This window comes from Meles meles, chromosome 1, assembly GCF_922984935.1.
Source record: "Meles meles chromosome 1, mMelMel3.1 paternal haplotype, whole genome shotgun sequence".
Classification (NCBI taxonomy): domain Eukaryota; kingdom Metazoa; phylum Chordata; class Mammalia; order Carnivora; family Mustelidae; genus Meles; species Meles meles.
In genome coordinates, this window is record NC_060066.1 from 19,868,430 (window position 1) to 19,885,450 (window position 17,021).

The 17,021-nt window shown below is 38.5% G+C and overlaps 1 protein-coding gene across 4 annotated transcripts in view; it reads right to left on the minus strand.

The window, feature by feature from the left end:
* Positions 1-17,021, minus strand: part of COL14A1 (collagen type XIV alpha 1 chain) — a 226,161-nt gene that overhangs the window by 197,219 nt on the left and 11,921 nt on the right. For all 4 annotated transcript variants that reach the window (XM_046025660.1, XM_046025646.1, XM_046025653.1 and 1 more), the window contains 2 exons: positions 13,675-13,800; positions 3,375-3,491 (listed from right to left, as the gene is read on the minus strand). In XM_046025660.1, the coding sequence (XP_045881616.1) occupies positions 3,375-3,491; positions 13,675-13,762 (205 nt within the window). In that variant the 5' untranslated portion in view covers positions 13,763-13,800. The remainder of the gene's footprint in view (positions 1-3,374; positions 3,492-13,674; positions 13,801-17,021) is intronic.

Sequence of the window (17,021 nt, forward strand, 5' to 3'; positions counted from 1 at the left end):
TGTTCTGGAGTATGTTCCATGTGCACTTAAAAAGAATGAATTATCAGTCACTTTAGGATGAAATATTTTGAATATACCTGCTAAGTCCATCTGCTCCAGAGTTTCATTCAAAGCTATTATTTACTTGTTGATCTTCTGCTTAGATGATCTGTCCATTTCTATGAGTGGGGTATTAAAATGGCCTATTATTATTGCATTATTATCAATGAGTTTCTTAAAGTTTGTTTTTTTTTTCCATTTTATTTATTTTTTCAGTGTAACAGTATTCATTCTTTTTGCACAACACCCAGTGCTCCATGCAAAACGTGCCCTCCCCATTACCCACCACCTGTTCCCCCAACCTCCCACCCCTGGCCCTTCAAAACCCTCAAGTTGCCCCAGCCTCCCACCCCTGACCCTTCAAAACCCTCAGGTTGTTTTTCAGAGTCCATAGTCTCTTATGGTTCGCTTAAAGTTTGTTTTAATTGATTTATACATTTGGCTGCTCCCAAGTTGGGGGCATAAATATTTGCAATTGTTAAATCTTCCCGTTGGATAGACCCCTTTATTATAATATAGCAACCTTCTTCATCTTTTATTACAGTCTTCAATTTAAAATCCAGTTTGCCTAATATAAGGATGCCTACTCCAGCTTTCTTTTGATGTCCATTAGCATGATAAATTGTTCTCCACCTCCTCACTTTCAATCTGGAGGCATCTTTGGGCCCATGAGTCTCTTATAAGCAGGATATCAATGGGTTTTGTTTTTTTTTAATCCATTCTCACCCTATGTCTCTTAATTGTGACAATTAGTCCATTTACATTTAGAGTAATTATTTATATATATGAATTTAGTGCCATTGTATTACCTGTGAAGTTGTCATTCCTGTAGGTTGTCTCTTTTCATTCTAGTCTTTGTTGACTTTGGTTTATCTTTCTCAGTCCAAGAGTCCCCTTTAATCTCTCTTGCAGGCTAGTTTGGTGTTCATGATCTCCTTTAGTTTTTGCTTGTTTCAGAAGCTCTTTATTTCTCCTTCTATTCTGAATGATAGCCTTGCTGGATATAATATTCTTGGCTTCATTTTTTTTCCCATTCAGCACATTGAATATATCATGTCACTCTCTTCTGGCCTACTAAGTTTCTGTGGACAGGTTTGCTGCTAACATTATATCTACCTTTGTGGGTTAAGGACATTTTGTCTCTCACTGTTTTCAGAATTCTTGTTGTCTATGATATTTCTTGGTGTTGACCTTTTTGGTTTGGTATAAGCAACTCCAGCCTCCACTCTCTCTCCTCCTCTCTCCCTCTCTCTGTCTTCCTTTCCTCCATGGCACCACAGCTTTTCTCTCCCCCAATTCATATCTCCGAACCTCACATCTGCCATGTTCTTTCCCTCTAATTGTTCAGATCGTTTTCTTAATCTTCAGATCAATTTCCTAGTTACTCAAAATGATTTGCTTTTTGATCTAGCTATGTTCAAGGGATGAGGTAAGTTCAGGGTCTCCCTACTACTTTGCCATGTTAAGTCTCTCCCCAGGAATCTCTTGAACTTGAATTTCCCATGGTGGCTTACTTCAGAACACAAACTGCATTTTCAGAAGTCAAAGTTATTTCAAAATTGGGCCATACTTCAAAATGAAAATTCTGAACCAGGCTCGAGAATGAAATATTGCTTTCTGCAAGTGTGTCACTTCTGTGAGCCAATGTGAGTAAAGTTGGCATCTCTTTCACTGAACCATGAATCATTCTAAAGAGTCTGGGTAATATTTGTTAATAACCTTCTAGAAGGTTCCTTTTTCATGGCCGAGCAAGAAGCCAGGTGTTTCAGCTGCTTGTTTTGGTTGAGATTTTAAATCCACCACTGGGTAAAATGTCCACAATTATCAACAACAGAGCATTTGTCAGCCTTATTAAAAGAGTTGGGAAAGGACCCCAACAGCAAGAAGCCCAGGTCCATATTACCATCTTTATCAATATTAAACAAATATCAAACAAAAAATCAATTATCAAACAAAAAAACCCTATCTTTACCAATAAAGAGGAAAAATTATTATATGTACATAAATACATATGTATTGTACAAATATGCTATTGTTAAATATTTCTTACAGAATATGGGAAACTGGATCCTAGGAAAGGAAATGAGACCTGAGGGACATACTCAGATCATCTATATATCAATCACAGGCCATATGATTGCACTCTGTCACTGTTGTAAGTGCTTTACTTTTATAAATTCATTAAGTCCTCACAACAAGTGCTTCCCCAATTTAACATGCATAGGAGTCATCTGGGGATCTCTGTCAAGGTCAGATGCTGATTCAGCAGGTGGGAGGTAGGGACCAATATTCTGCATTGACTCTCAGCTGATGCCTGTGCTGATTCTCAGATTACATTTTGAGTTCCATGCCTTACAACTCCATGAGGTAAGACTAGTGCTGTTTGTGCATTTCATGTAAGAGGACACCAGAGAATAGAGAGGTCATACAACTTGCCCAAATGGCATCTCTTATACACCATAGACCCAGGTGTGGAGCTCAATCTATTCATGTTGTTGACCCCCTCTTTGTCTCCATGACTGTGTGTAACAGCAGCAGTTCCTTTCCATATTCTTTATTGTTTTACTAATCTTATTTGTATAATAAAAACATAAAACAGAAGAAAGAAAAAATTCAACCAAAATTTAATTTTAAAAATTTGGCATAACTACTTTATCTTCATGATCAATAAATCTAACTTTTGCTTTTCCTCCTTTCCTGCTTTACTTTACCACTGATTTTCACAGTGTCTACTTAGCTCTTATCATTTTAATATATAATTGTTGAATAATACACTATCAAGTTAACTAATCATAATTTACTCAGCTGGTGACAAGTGTTAGCGTTCCAGATGTATTTTTTTTTTAAGTGTCAACAGGCCAAAAGTATTCATTCTTTGTTGAAACAGAGGAAGTGAAGATTTTAATAGTCTGGAAATTTCCCCTGAGGAGAATTACGATGAGCCCAATAGCAACTCTTAAGACTTTGGGAATATTATTTCTTTGATTAGAGGGTAAGATTTCAAGTGCATATATTAAATTGAAAAAAAAATTTCAAATGATTTTTAAGAAACACTTAATACTTCACATTTTTAGTTAACTATGTGTAAAAAGTTGTTAATACTCTAGAAATCACAATCAACTTTTTTTTTGTTTTTTTTTTTTAGATTTTATTTATTTATTTGACAGAGTGTGAGAGATCACAAGTAGGTGGAGAGGTTGGCAGAGACAGAGGGGGAAGCAGGCTCCCCACTGAGCAGAGAGCCCAATTCCAGGACCCTGGGATCATGACCCCGGCCTAAGGCAGAGGCTTTAACCCACTCAGCCACCCAGGTGCCCACAATCAACAATTTTTACCTGAAGTTGGAGTCACGAGAAGTTTGTAGCCACCAAATTTCCCCCTTGGGGCCTTCCATGAAATCTGTATACTGTCATGAGATAACACATTATATCTTAACCGTGTCGGTGGAGCCACTGCAAAAGGAGAAACAAAAATCATTTAAAAGTGGAAACATTTAAGCTGCCATTAGTTAAACCAAAGAGTCAACATAATGAAATCAAAACACATGACTTCATCAGCCTCAAAATATGCTCTTTCTATAACCCCATTAATGAATCGATGAGTTTTCACAATGATACAAACCGAAGAGCATCTGTTTCTTACTCAAAAGATAAGTATTTATCAAATAGTACTGACCTTACAACAAAGACCTATGACTTAGGGTTAAAATGTAATACTCTAGTCTAGTTTAAATTGAAGCCAGTCTTGTAAAATGCATTCATTATGTTACAAAGATGATTTTTTTTCCAACTTGGAACATATAAGCTTTTTATAATCTACTCTACTGGGACCTGTTTTATGCCTTTAGGTTTTCCACTTTAGTAATCCAATATTTTTAACGATAAGATCATTTAAGAAGGCAATCATGGACATATTATAGTATTAAGATCTTCATTTAAAAAAACATTTGAGGGGCGCCTGGGTGGCTCAGTGGATTAAGCCGCTGCCTTCGGCTCAGGTCATGATCTCAGGGTTCTGGGATCGAGTCCCGCATCGGGCTCTCTCCTCTGCAGGGAGCCTGCTTCCTCCTCTCTCTCTGCCTGCCTCTCTGCCTACTTGTGATCTCTCTGTCTGTCAAATAAATAAATAAAAATCTTTTAAAAAAAAATAAAAAAAATAAAAAAACATTTGAGAAAGAGATTATAAAATACCAGAAGAAAAAGGATCAAATCAAAGATAATTGGTTTTATAAAGTTTGATCCATTCTTAAAGTGTAGCTGCTTTGTATCTTTCAGAAAGATACACAGCATAGGCTCATGAGTCATGCCAGGACACTTAATCCTTCCTGATAGTTTACAACATGGATAGGTCTATATTACTTCTTGTCTATGTCATTCAAACTTCAAAACATGTTTTTGGAAACCTACATCAATGCTCCAAAATTTCACATGAAAGAGTTTAAGAAGATTTTAATTACATAATATTGAAATTAGTTTGTCAAAAAAGAAAAGCTTACATGTAACAGAAAAGTTAGCTCTTACTGCCCACCCTTACACCCTGCCTTTCTTTCTCACTTTAGGAAACAGAAAGAGGGGGAGGAAACAGACATTCTCCTTAACGGGTATGTAGCATAATATGGGGTTTGGGCATTAATTTGATTCCAGTTCTGTCACTTATTAGATGAAGAAACATGAGTGATTCCTCCTTCCAAAACTTTATTTTTAGGAAAAGTGACCTGTAAATATTTGCTCCTCCTGCTTTTGCTTCATCTAAGGGGTGATCTCAAAAGCTCATTTGATTCTCACAAAAAATACAGTGCCATCCCAATTTTACATATAAAGAAGCCAAAGAGTAGAGACTTGCCCAAGTTCACGTACTGGTGAATGACAATCCCTGACCCCAAGTGAGATGCTCTGTTTCTTTGGCAGAAAAGCCACATTAAGAGGGCACCCTTCATAGAGATAGATAAATAAGTAACTGACTCCTTACAAGTCAGCTCAACTTTTATTACCTCTTAGCAGAGAATGTTAGCAATTAAAAAAAAAAAAATGGCTTCGCATTCTCAATTCGACATGAATGAAAGAAAGAGTTGACATTTCTCTTGTTTATGGAAAAATATGGATTTATCATAAGAATAACTATTTTGAAATTCAAGAAGAGGAACCTAACATTTGGATGAACAGGAAAACTATTACTATTTTGCTTAGTCTCGAAACTGGTGAGAATAACCTGTTTATAACTAGGCTCTTAAAAAAAAAGATTTTATTCATTTATTTGACAGAGAGAGCGAGCACAAGCAGGGGGAGCAGCAGGCAGAGAGGGAGAAACAGGCTCCCCGATAAGCAGGGAGCCCGATGTGGGGCTCAATCCTAGGACCTTGGGATCAAGACCTGAGCCAAAGGCAGAAGCTTACCTGCCTAAGCCACTCAGGCACCCCTTTAGGTAGGCTTTTACTACTTATGGAAAAAATTTAAAACAAGAATTAAGCAATTTTGAACAATATATCCAGTTTTTCAGCCAAATCTCGCCAGTGGGCTGGTAGACGTCATTGGCCAAGTTTATTACAAAGTTCTGCATGAATGCCCCAGTGAAAGACAGCGGACATGCCTGGAAACTATCAAGTGGAGAAGTACAACAAGGAGGATGGAGCCCTTGGTCTAGACCTTTCGTTGCAAGAGGATCGACCAATTCGGTCAGTTCCCCAGGTGTGCTGACTTCTCAAGGAGGGCAAATAAGTCAACAACATTGAGAATTCCCAAGTTCAAGATTAGAAATCTTTACAACATTTTCTACCTAGGCTACTATTCTTTGAAGATTTTATTTATTTATTTGAGAGAGAGAAGGAGCAGGGGTGATGGTCAGAGGGAGAGAGAGAAGCTGACTTCCTGCTGAGCAGGGAGCCCAACGCAGGACTTGATCCCAGGACCCCTGGATCGTGACCTGAACTGAAGGCAGACACTTAACCGACTGAGTCACTCAGGCGCACCACCAGGTTACTGTTCTTTACTGTTCTTTAGATGTGATCTGAGTTTATAGCCCTGCCACATTTTTTAAGTCAATAACCATAGCCTTCTGAACCTCCAGGAGAAAGTGATGGAAATAACAATGAGCACGCTCTGATCCCATGGATCATGTCCAGACAATACAGATGGGGCTCCAGACCCAGAGAGGTACTGACTTCTGTTGAACTACTCATGGAAACACAATGTGAAGCAAATGCAACCACTAAATCCATCAGTGTCCAACTTTTAAAACCATTTACAAATAATGCATGTGACTACAGTCCCATTATGGCTGCTAGCAAAAAGGAACACCACCTTTCTTTTTTATCGACAGACCACATTTACTGCCTATATTACATAAGCAAAAATACCCTCACAATCGGTAAAAGGAAATCTTGGTTAGACACAAAATTCACATTTCCTTTAGGTTTTTCCGTTTAGGGGGAAAAGAGTGAACATAAAAAATGCTAGTTAAAGGGCACATGGGTGGCTCAGGTCATGATCTCAGGGTCCTGGGATCGAGCCCCGCATCGGGCTCTCTGCTCAACAGGGAGCCTGCTTCCCCCTCTCTCTCTGCCTGCCTCTCTGCCTACTTGTGATCTCTGTCTGTCAAATAAATAAATAAGATCTTTCAAAAAAATGCTAGTTAAGAAAGAAGGAGGCATGAGGTCATAGTTTCGAACTTCAAAGTTAACTCCTTTTTCTCTGTATGGAAGACACTGGGACTTGCGTCAGGGCAAGGGTAGCCAAGATTGATAGGAACGCTGTAAATGCAGTTCAGAAATCACTGCTCTTATCGCATGAAATAAAAAGTTGGATATATTTGATGTTAGACCCATGATTTTTCTTTTTACGAGCACAAAGATATGATTCTATATATACATATAACTGCCAGTAATAATTACAAATGCTGATGTGAATTTGACTCAGAATTTACTTCATGTTAGTTAAAATCCCAAGCTTTTTAAGAAGACAAAAAAAAAAAAAAGGAAAAAGAAAACAACCAAGTGTAAAATCTGATTTCTAGCCCACACTAAGAACCCAGGGCAACTCATTCCTTGCACGGTGAAGCCAGGCTTCCTGTGGAATTGGGCCAAACACAATATTTGTGGATATATGTATTTCATCCCAAAGGGGAATTGAGGAGGAAGAATGGGGATGGTCCATTCTTCATTTTCCTCTCTCCTGCAGGGTAGGCTTGTTACTGAAAGTATAGGGCCATGTTTATTTTGTTGTGTTATGGGTTTTTATTTTTGTTTTTGTTTTTTTTTTTTGAGAGGGAAGTTTTTAAAACTCCCAAATTTCACTACAATTATTCTCAAATAAAACAAATCTTGTAGGCTGAAAATGAATGTTTACATGATTTATTGAAGCCTCACTGTTATCCATAGGCATTTGGGAAATTTTATTTCATAATGTGACTATTCAAGGGTTAATTTTCCATCCTTCCCTCCTCCCTTCCTTCTTCCTTCCCTCTCCCCTTCTCTTTCTTTTCTCCTTTCTTCCTTTCCTTTTCCTTTCTTTCACTCCATTTCAACAACAGAAATCTTGCTGTTTCTTTTTTTTTTTTTTTAGAGAGAGCATGTGCATGTGTGTTGTGGGGGAGGGCCAAGAAGGGCAGAGGGAAAGGGAGAGGGAGAGGAAGAGAGAATCTTAAGCAGGCTCCACGGCCAATGCAGAGCTCAACGTGGGGCTTGATCTCACCATCCCGAGATCATGACCTGAGCTGAAATCAAGAGTTGGATGCTCAATCAACTGAGCCAGCAGGCATCCCCAAAGATTTATTTCAATTAAAATATTTCCAGTAATTTCCTGAAACACTACTTTTTCTACAGGAACACTGAAATGAAGATCCATTCTTCACGACCCATGATCACCACCTGTCTGACTTCTCTGCACTATGCTGGTTTCTTCCCCAGAACAATATACCCTCTGTACCGCAGGGGGCCTCGGCTGTGCTATCAATCAGCCATACTCCCCTGGCTAAGAACCTAAAACTTGTGTCCAGCAATGGAAGGAAGGAAAATAGTCCATCAATTTCATTGCAATAACATGCCCTAAAAAAAAAAAAAGGTCAGTTTCCTAGAATTTTATCCAGTATCCAGGGTGTTCTTAGAATCCCATCCTTTTCAAAGCTTAATTTAACTTTTACTTTAACGATATGAGCTACTTTGTTACCTACCAGTAAATACCTTTTTTTTTTCTTTTTTTTTTGTTTCAATGGGCCAGAAAATGTTTCTTTTTTTTGCATCCAAAAACCTCTGAGTGATCAAGATGGAGTAGCATGGGCAGTGAAAATGTGTTCTCTTTCAAAACATAGTTTTGGGTGCAGTATCAATAGAACAACCTCTTATATTTATTAAGCAAATGACCTTTAAACGGCAGAGAAGTATTTGGTTTATTTTTCCAAGGGATCTAAAAACAGCCAAACAAACAACAAAAACCTTAGCTTTTTATCTCAGTTATTTTTCAATTAAATGCACTGCCTGGGGCGCCTGCGTGGCTCAGTTGGTTAAGGGTGGACTCCTGATTTTGGCTCGGGTTATGATCTCAGGGTCCTGGGACCGAGCCCTGGATTGGGCTTTGCTCAGCGGGGAGTCTGCTTGAGGATTTCTCTCTCTCTGCCCCTCCCCTCTCTCCTTCTCTCTCAGATAAATAAATGAATCTTAAAAAAAAAAATAATAAATGCATTGCCCAATGTTCTATAAATAGAAGAACTTAAAATATGAAAGGAAGTCACTGTGGGATATACTGGGGTAAGGAGGTTCTTTTTGTCTTACTCAGAACCTACTATGTTTCATTTGATGACCCATTATAAAGATGCTGAAAAGAGCAGTAAAGAAAATATTCTCCACTGTCCAAACATGTTTGGTGACTACTAACAACAAAACATATGTGTAAATTTCTTAACACAGAGATCTTTATAAAGTTAAATTTAGCCTTGATGCAAAGTCTCTAATTTTATATGCTTTGAGGTGTTTGAATGACAGCTACTTTACCTTCAGTGGTTTCTGCTTATAACCATCCAAAACAAATTTTGCTGGAACCCAGGGCAGACTTACTATGAAATACTAAGAAAGTCTTAGACCCACCATTCTGTCATGTAATACACTTTTTTCTCCCCCTTACAGCCAACACAACAATATGTTTTCTGTTCATTTATTTCATTCCAGTTCATTTAGCAACTTGTCTTGAAAAGAAGATGCTGGAATAGCCTAGGATAAACAACTATTTTTGAGCCAATGTGGGTTCACACTCTCTGGAGAGGGAGAGTTCTCCAGAAAGAATTACTTAGAGACTAAGTGGTAAAACACATTCTGTTGATTAAGCTATTTAGAAGGGGAAAGTTAATTTCCTACATTCCTTTTAATACAGACTCTATTAGCAGCTTACAATAACAGAAATGTATTATCTTACAGTTCTGGGAGTCAGAAGCCTGAAATGGGTCTCGCTGGGCTAAAACCAAAGTGTAGGTAGGGTTACCTTCCCTTTTGGAGGCTTTCAGAGACAATCCATTTTCCTGCCTTTTCCAGGTTCTAGAGGATTCCAGAATTCCTTGACTGGAGTCCCCTTTCCATCTTCAAAGCCATCAATAGATGTGGCTAAGTCTTTCTTACATGACTTTCACTCTGACATTCATTCCTCTTCCGTATTTAAGACCCCCATGATTGGGTCCAAAATGGACCCACCTACGTAATCCAGGATAATCTCCCTATCTTAAAGTCAGCTGATTAACAGCTTTCATCCCATCAGCAATCTTAATTTCCCCTCTGCCATATAATTTGGCATATTTACAGGTTCTGGAAATTAGGATGAGTGTATTGTTTGCGAGCATATTATTCTGCCTACCACACTGAACTTTTCTTTTCATTTTGTGAATAAATGTGACTCCAAAATGTGTCTATAAAGTTTGAGAGTAATTAGTGTCAGCTAGCAAGTCAACGCACCTGCCATAAGCAAAATACTGTATTGAATGTCAAGCACATTCACATGTGACTTTGCAAATTGGTGTCAAAATTGGCCAACCCACAGGAACTCACTCCTCTTTTTTTTTTTTTTATTTGACAGAGAGAGAGAGCACAAGTAGGCAGAGAGGCAGGCAGAGAGAGAGGAGGAAGCAGGCTCCCTGTGGAGCGAGCCTGATACGGGGCTCAATCCCAGGACCCTGAGATCATGACCCGAGCCAAAGGCAGCGGCTTAATCCACTGAGCCACCCAGGCGCCCCCACAGGAGCTCACCACTATGTCTGCTTTAAAAGTAGAAAATCAAGGGCACCTGACTGGCTCAGTCAGAAGAGCTTATGACTCTTGATCTTGGGGTTGTGAGTTTGGGCCCCACATTGGATGTAGAGATGACTTAAAAATAAATACACTTGAAAAAAATTAACAGTAGAAAATCAATCACGGACTCCTGGCTGGCTAAGTCTGTAGAGTGTGCAACTCTTGACCTTGGGGTTATAAATCTGAGCTCCACACTGGGTATAGAGACTACTTAAAATTTTTAAAAATCTTAAAAAAAAAATAAAAGCAGAAAATCAATCAAACAAAGCAATTTGCATTCTTTATTCTCTGTTGACACCATGACTGGTGTCCTGGGCGATAGAAATAAGATTCAGTTTCTCAAATGTCTTACATACTTTCCAAAGCCAAAGAAGTCAATGACATCTAAAGCCTTTTCTTACTAGAATTTCCTCCCACATGTGCCCGCCATCTTCCTTCTTCAAAGTTTCTCCAGCCTTCACTTCTAGGCCACTACATTCCCCTGACCCTCTTTACAATTGCTTTTCTGACGATTTCGATCATCTTTTTTCTTCCTTTAACTGCTTAACTGTTGATGTCTGCCATATTTCTTCCTCACTTCTCTCCATCGGGCCATGCCTTTTTGGCTCACCTCTGAGACCTCAAAGGTCCCTACAGCTAACCTGCACGCATAAAACAATTCAGATACATTTCTTACTCTCATCTCTTTCGTCTAAGCTCCACACCATCCACTAGCCACCAGACATCTTGTCCTAAATGTTCCACAAACACTAATATCTCCATATATGTGTCCAAGGCTGACCTCATCTGCTTCTTAAATTTGCTTCATTGCTTATTCTTTTATTTCTTTAAAGATTTATTTATTTGAGAGAGAGAGAGGAGGAGCACATGCACAGCAGAGGGAGGGGCAGAGGAAGAGAATCTCAAGCAGACTCCCCACTAACCATGGAGCCCGATGCAGGGCTTGATCTCACGACTCAGATCATGACCTGAGCCGAAATCAAGAGTCAGATGCTTATTCTTTTTTTTTTTTTTTTAAAGATTTTATGTATTTATTTGACAGAGAGAGATCATAAGTAGGCAGAGAGGCAGACAGAGAGAGTGAGAGGGAAGCAGGCTCCCTGCTGAGCAGAGAGCCCGATGTGGGACTCGATCCCAGGACCCTGAGATCATGACCTGAGCTGAAGGCAGCAGCTTAAACCACTGAGCCACCCAGGCGCCCCCAGATGCTTATTCTTTTATTAATCTCCTCAACAAATGTATACTATGACTGAGGCATTGTTCTGCATCAGAGATACAGACACTAAGGAGAGAACTACTGTTTTAACAAGCGTAGGTAAACAAACAACCTCGACACAAAGATACAAAAGCAACAATAACATAGGGGTCAAAATTAAAGGTTCCATCTCCTCACTTCTCCAGCAAAAAGACTTAGAGTCATCTCTGGCATTTCCCTTTCACAACTCCCTCCACATCTGATCAGAAAACAAATTCTATAGCTTCAACCTCTGAAATGTTTCTTGGACTCATTCTCTTCTCTCTATTCTTCTATCCGGTTCAGGCCCCCAACAGTTACTTCTCAGAGAAGTCAGTATAATCTTCTAATGGTCTCTCTTACTTTACTTACTCCCCAAGCCCCTACAGGTTGCAAATACGAGTATCATCGACATTGCTGTCAGAGTTCCTTTAAAAAATGGAGCTGTTTAAAATTCCCCACAATCTGGCTCCAGTAGACCTTTCCATCTTTGTCTTTTGCTACACCCACCATCCCCCACCCCACAAAAGCATGCATGGTGATTTATCTGCCTATGCCCTGTCTCCTCAGTAGCAGTAAGCTGCTGGAAGCCAAAGAGTGAAGTCTTACCTTGTATCCTGAACCTAACACACAGAATGTGCCCCATAAATATTCATATAAAATTGAATTTGGCCCACAATGTGTATCTGGTCGATGGCACCCCCGAAAGTATCCCAGAAGGGCTCTCTGTATGATCAGTTACTCCACAAAAGACCATTTCTGAACAAAGTTAGACTAAGATGGTCGTGCTTTTTCTGAAGGGCTTTGTGATTTGCCTGCCCTGTGTTCCAGAGGTCTTATGTCTGGAATCCCACAATTTAGATGGTAAGTTATCTGGGATTTCTAGTTATCACTTCCAAAAGCACTCTTGTGTTAATGTAAATAGAGAAGGCAGAAGTGATCTGTCCAGCTGTTTCCTATGTGTTGTTTGAAGAGTTGGAAATATGGCTTTAACACTATTTGAAAACGCAAAGGGTCAAATTCCATGCTTTTCTGAACAAGCACGCCTCACTTTGAGGAAGCAGGGTGTGGTGGGTCTTAACATTTGACTTCTTTATAACTGTAAATTCCAAGCCTTAGACATTAACACTCCCAAAATAACTTTCTGTATCACATGTAGATTTCCTTGCTAAGCCGATGAATGACAATTTCAGCACCAGCATTTCTGTTTCTGCAAGATAATCTTGTTTACCTAGTAATGGAGTTTTCCTTACTTATACATGTTGTGCACTGGCTTCGGAAGTCAGCATGCTTTTTTTTGCAAAAGTCTAGATAATAAATATTTCAGGCTTTGTGACCTACACAGTCTCTGCCACAACCACTCGACTATTCGCAGGGTGAAAGCAGCCACAGACATATGTAAACACACGTCTGTGTTCCAATAAAACTTTAATGATAAAAACAAGCAGTGGGTCAGATTTGGCCCACGAGTTGGTAGTGCAGAAACTCCTAACACACTTTATAAAAACGAGTGGAAATTGAGAATAAAACTGCAGATCCCAGTAATACAGACAGTAGATTTCAAAAACTAAGTTCAATGAAAACAAAACCAGAAATCACTGGAAATGCTTAAAATAACATATTAGCCGCCTATGTCTGACTTTTAGTAACCTTTACACCGTGTGTTAGTTTTTAAACTAGCACCATGTGCTAATTTTATCATTAACAAAAGGATAAAGACCAGGTAGGAAGTGGCAGACGTATTTTGTAGACCCTCTGTTTGAGAGACAAGGCATGACTGGGGTACCTACATAACACACATTATAGCTCTTCACTAATGGAACTGATTTTGCAGCATGCAAATTTGACTTTTCCTAATGAAATCTGTGCAGCCTCTTCAGAAGCATGTGAAGAATGAGCTGTTTAACAAGCCACCACAAAATTACTATGCTCGGTCATTGGTGAGGTCTTAACCCTCACCAAAGTTGTGGCACATTTGTACAAAGTAAACAGCCGGGGAAACTGAGTAACGTATGATCTTGCCTAGAGACACAGTAGAATCAGTGAAACACTATTAGGGTAAATAAAATAAAAAATAATAATCAGAACCAATATAGCTAGAGTCCCAGACCCTAATGATTATCTTAAAGTTTTGCATTACCTTGACCCTGGACAATGGGGGAAAAATAAGCAACCGCCAGCAGAGCTGGAAACAGCCAGTGATGCATGTTGCACTGAGAAATCTTCATTTTATCCTCTGCTTTTCACATGGGACGCAGCAGCCGTCCTGGAAATAGAGAACACAAGAAGATCTTGAGATGCCCGAAAATGAAGCAAAGGTAGTCATCCAGGACAGGCAAACAAGCCAACTTGGATTAGTAATGTCAGGAAGTCATTCATTCCCTAGGGCACCATCTACGTCACTCTGAAATATAAACTGATAAAAGAAAAATTTTTGAGAAGATGCTGCAAATGGAGAGAATGATCTGAAATATTTAGGGAAGAAGTTGACAGTCCTCTGTGAATCTTTGTAAGGCATATACTGCATGGTGAAATGTCCAAATGGATCAATTCCAAGAGTTTTCCTGAAATGAGCATTGTCATCAGACAATCACAATTTCCTTGACAGTAATATGCTCCTCCAGGATTCACATAAACATCTAATCCTACTGTTGCCTTCTATTGCCTACAAAGTAAAGGTGATACATGGGACCTTCCCTCTGGTAATCAAAAAGAATTTGAAAAATCACTCTGGGCTAGTATGAAATCACTATTCTGGTTTTTTTCTCCTGGGCTGAAAAAGCCATAATCCTCTCATCTTTTCTTATAACTTTTTTCCTTTCATATGTGAATCTAAAAACAAGTCCAAAGTTTTCTTTTTCACGAGGAGATCAATGACAGAAAAGCTATAAGCAAAAGAGAGAGAGAAGAAAAAGGGGGTAAAGGTAGGAAAGGAAGAAAAGGGAGGGAGGAAAAGAAGCAGAGAGAGAGAAGAAGCAAGGTTGTCTGGTTGGTATTAATTTACAAGGTCAAGGTCTCCAAATTGTTGACCACAACTCTATTATGAGCTATTACCGAGGAGAAACTCTGAGTCCTTTCACAGAGAGTAAAAAGACATCTCAAAAGTTTTCTTCTACCAGGACATTTTTTCATTTGTATATTCATTCATTCATTCTCCAATATTGTTTCACAAAGGATCTGAGGCAAATTTCAGATAAATAGCATAATGTTTTTAGTAAGTCCCCTGTGATATTTGGGGCATATTTAAGTATAAAATTTATTAACAGAGTTGTGTCATTTCTCAACTTAAAACGTACCTTTTTTGGTTATAGTCCCATTATCAGTATTAAAATGCTGTGTTTCTGACTTCTACTCTCCCTCCAGAATGGAGAATCTATATATTTGTCCAGTCTGCAGATTTTTTGAGAACAAGTTTTTTTACTGGTTAATATTATGGGTTTTATTTATTTATTTTTGCGCATATCATCAGGAATCACTTCTTTTTGTAATCCCTGCTAATTTCTGCTTTTATTGTTTTATTTGCTTTTCATTGTTCTTTGTAATCTTTTTTTGGTTAAATCTTTAGTTAATGTAATACTATTCTTTATTTGAGGCCATTAATTTTCCTCTGAATATGCTTTGGCCACATCATATAAGTTTTAATTTCTTTTTTTTTTTTTAAAGATTTTATTTATTTATTTGACAGATAGAGATCACAAGCAGGCAGAGAGAGAGAGAGAGGAGGAAACAGGCTTCCCGCTGAGCAGAGAGCCCGATGTGGGGCTCGATCCCAGGACCCTGGGATCATGACCTGAGCCGAAGGCAGCGGCTTAACCCACTGAGCCACCCAGGTGCCCCTTTAATTTCTTTTTTAACTGAAGAGTTATCTCAGTGAATGCAGCGAAGTGTGTCTGTGAACTCTCAAACCAATTTGACTGATGCACTTAAACCTCTGAAATCCTGGTGTTATTCCAGAATAATACAGTGTCTCCAGAGAAATAAATAATTGTCTTTCCTCCAAGCAATCATTCAAAAAAAATTTTTTGGCAAGTACTCTTTTTCATAACACCTAATGACAGTCTTGTGTGCAACTCTTTTGACTTGTCAGTAAAAGGGAGATCTGTAAGCTCTGATAATTATATAAATAATCGCGTTAAGGTTCTATCATAAAAATTAAAGAAGGTACTCAATTGTATCTAGAGACTCAAAAAATATCTTCCCCTATCAGCCTACCATAGTTCCCAAATGCTAGTTACAAAAGTATATTTCCTTGGATTTAGACATTCACATACTGGCCGCTCCTTAAAATTCCTAATGGAAGAGGCAATACATTGAGTGTCTCTCCTAAGAGAATAAACAACACATTAAGGGATTAGCATATGTATTTATTTTATATGTATTGAGCATTTTAGCTTGGGTTGATTCACTGCAGATTAGTAAACGAACCATTTGTCACAGCACAGAGGAAATTGGACAAACAGTGAATACATTTTGAATACATTTTGATGAATTAAAGAGGAGAAACCCTGGGGCATATAGAGGAACCCTCACTCTACAGAGGCAAAAAGGACAAGATTAGGTGGATTATCCGAAAGGATGGGAGTAGCACTTACGTAAACAGAAGGCATGAATACGGAGGATTTGGAAAGATATGGGAGTGGGCTTCCGCCCTACTGCAACTAGGAAATCAACAAATCAGCCAGTCACCCAGAAAGCTGGCCACTACACCCCCAAAAACCATACCAGCAGAATCACTCTCTCAACTCAAATAAAATAATTTAAGATTTTATACCCCAACACTACAACCATAGGTTTCAACCAGAACAAGGCAAAGAAAAGGAGAAGTAAGGAACAGGCCACATTTGTGTTTCTGGCATACCCTTTAGGATCAGGGGACTTTTATCATACACCACATGATAGTATTATGATAGTATTTTAACATAGGAGGAAAAAAAAATCCTTTTACAAGCCATGATCCAAAAGCCTTTCTCTGTTCTCTTCAAAATACTACAATTCTTGTGTCCAGGTGTTTTGAAGCAATAACTAACAGGACACATTGGAAGTTAATCTGCATCTCACAAATTTTAATTTTAATTACTTAGCTAATTAGCCAATTCTACCCCATTCTGGGTAATTAAAAAAACAGTACTATTTATTTGGAAAAATTGTAGCCATAGCTTATCTTTAAATCTTCCTTTTTATTGTTTACTTTAAAATGGGATGAGTAATAACACATTGAGAGAAGTGGAATTTTAGTTTTCCCAAGGTTTTCTGCCAAGTCTCCAAATTTTTGGACAGTAAAATAGGGGCAAGAAAAATCCCAGTTCCTACTAAAGTGCCATGAGATACTTCAACATTTACCAAAATGTCAAAGTCTAATTTGTTGAAACTTTGCCCAAAAGCCTGCCCAAGATAAATAATTCTGCCTTAACTTTTTTGCTGTTGTTTAAAAACATATTAAAAATGGCCCCTTAGTTCTAAGTTCAGAAGGTATAAACCCAATTTTGG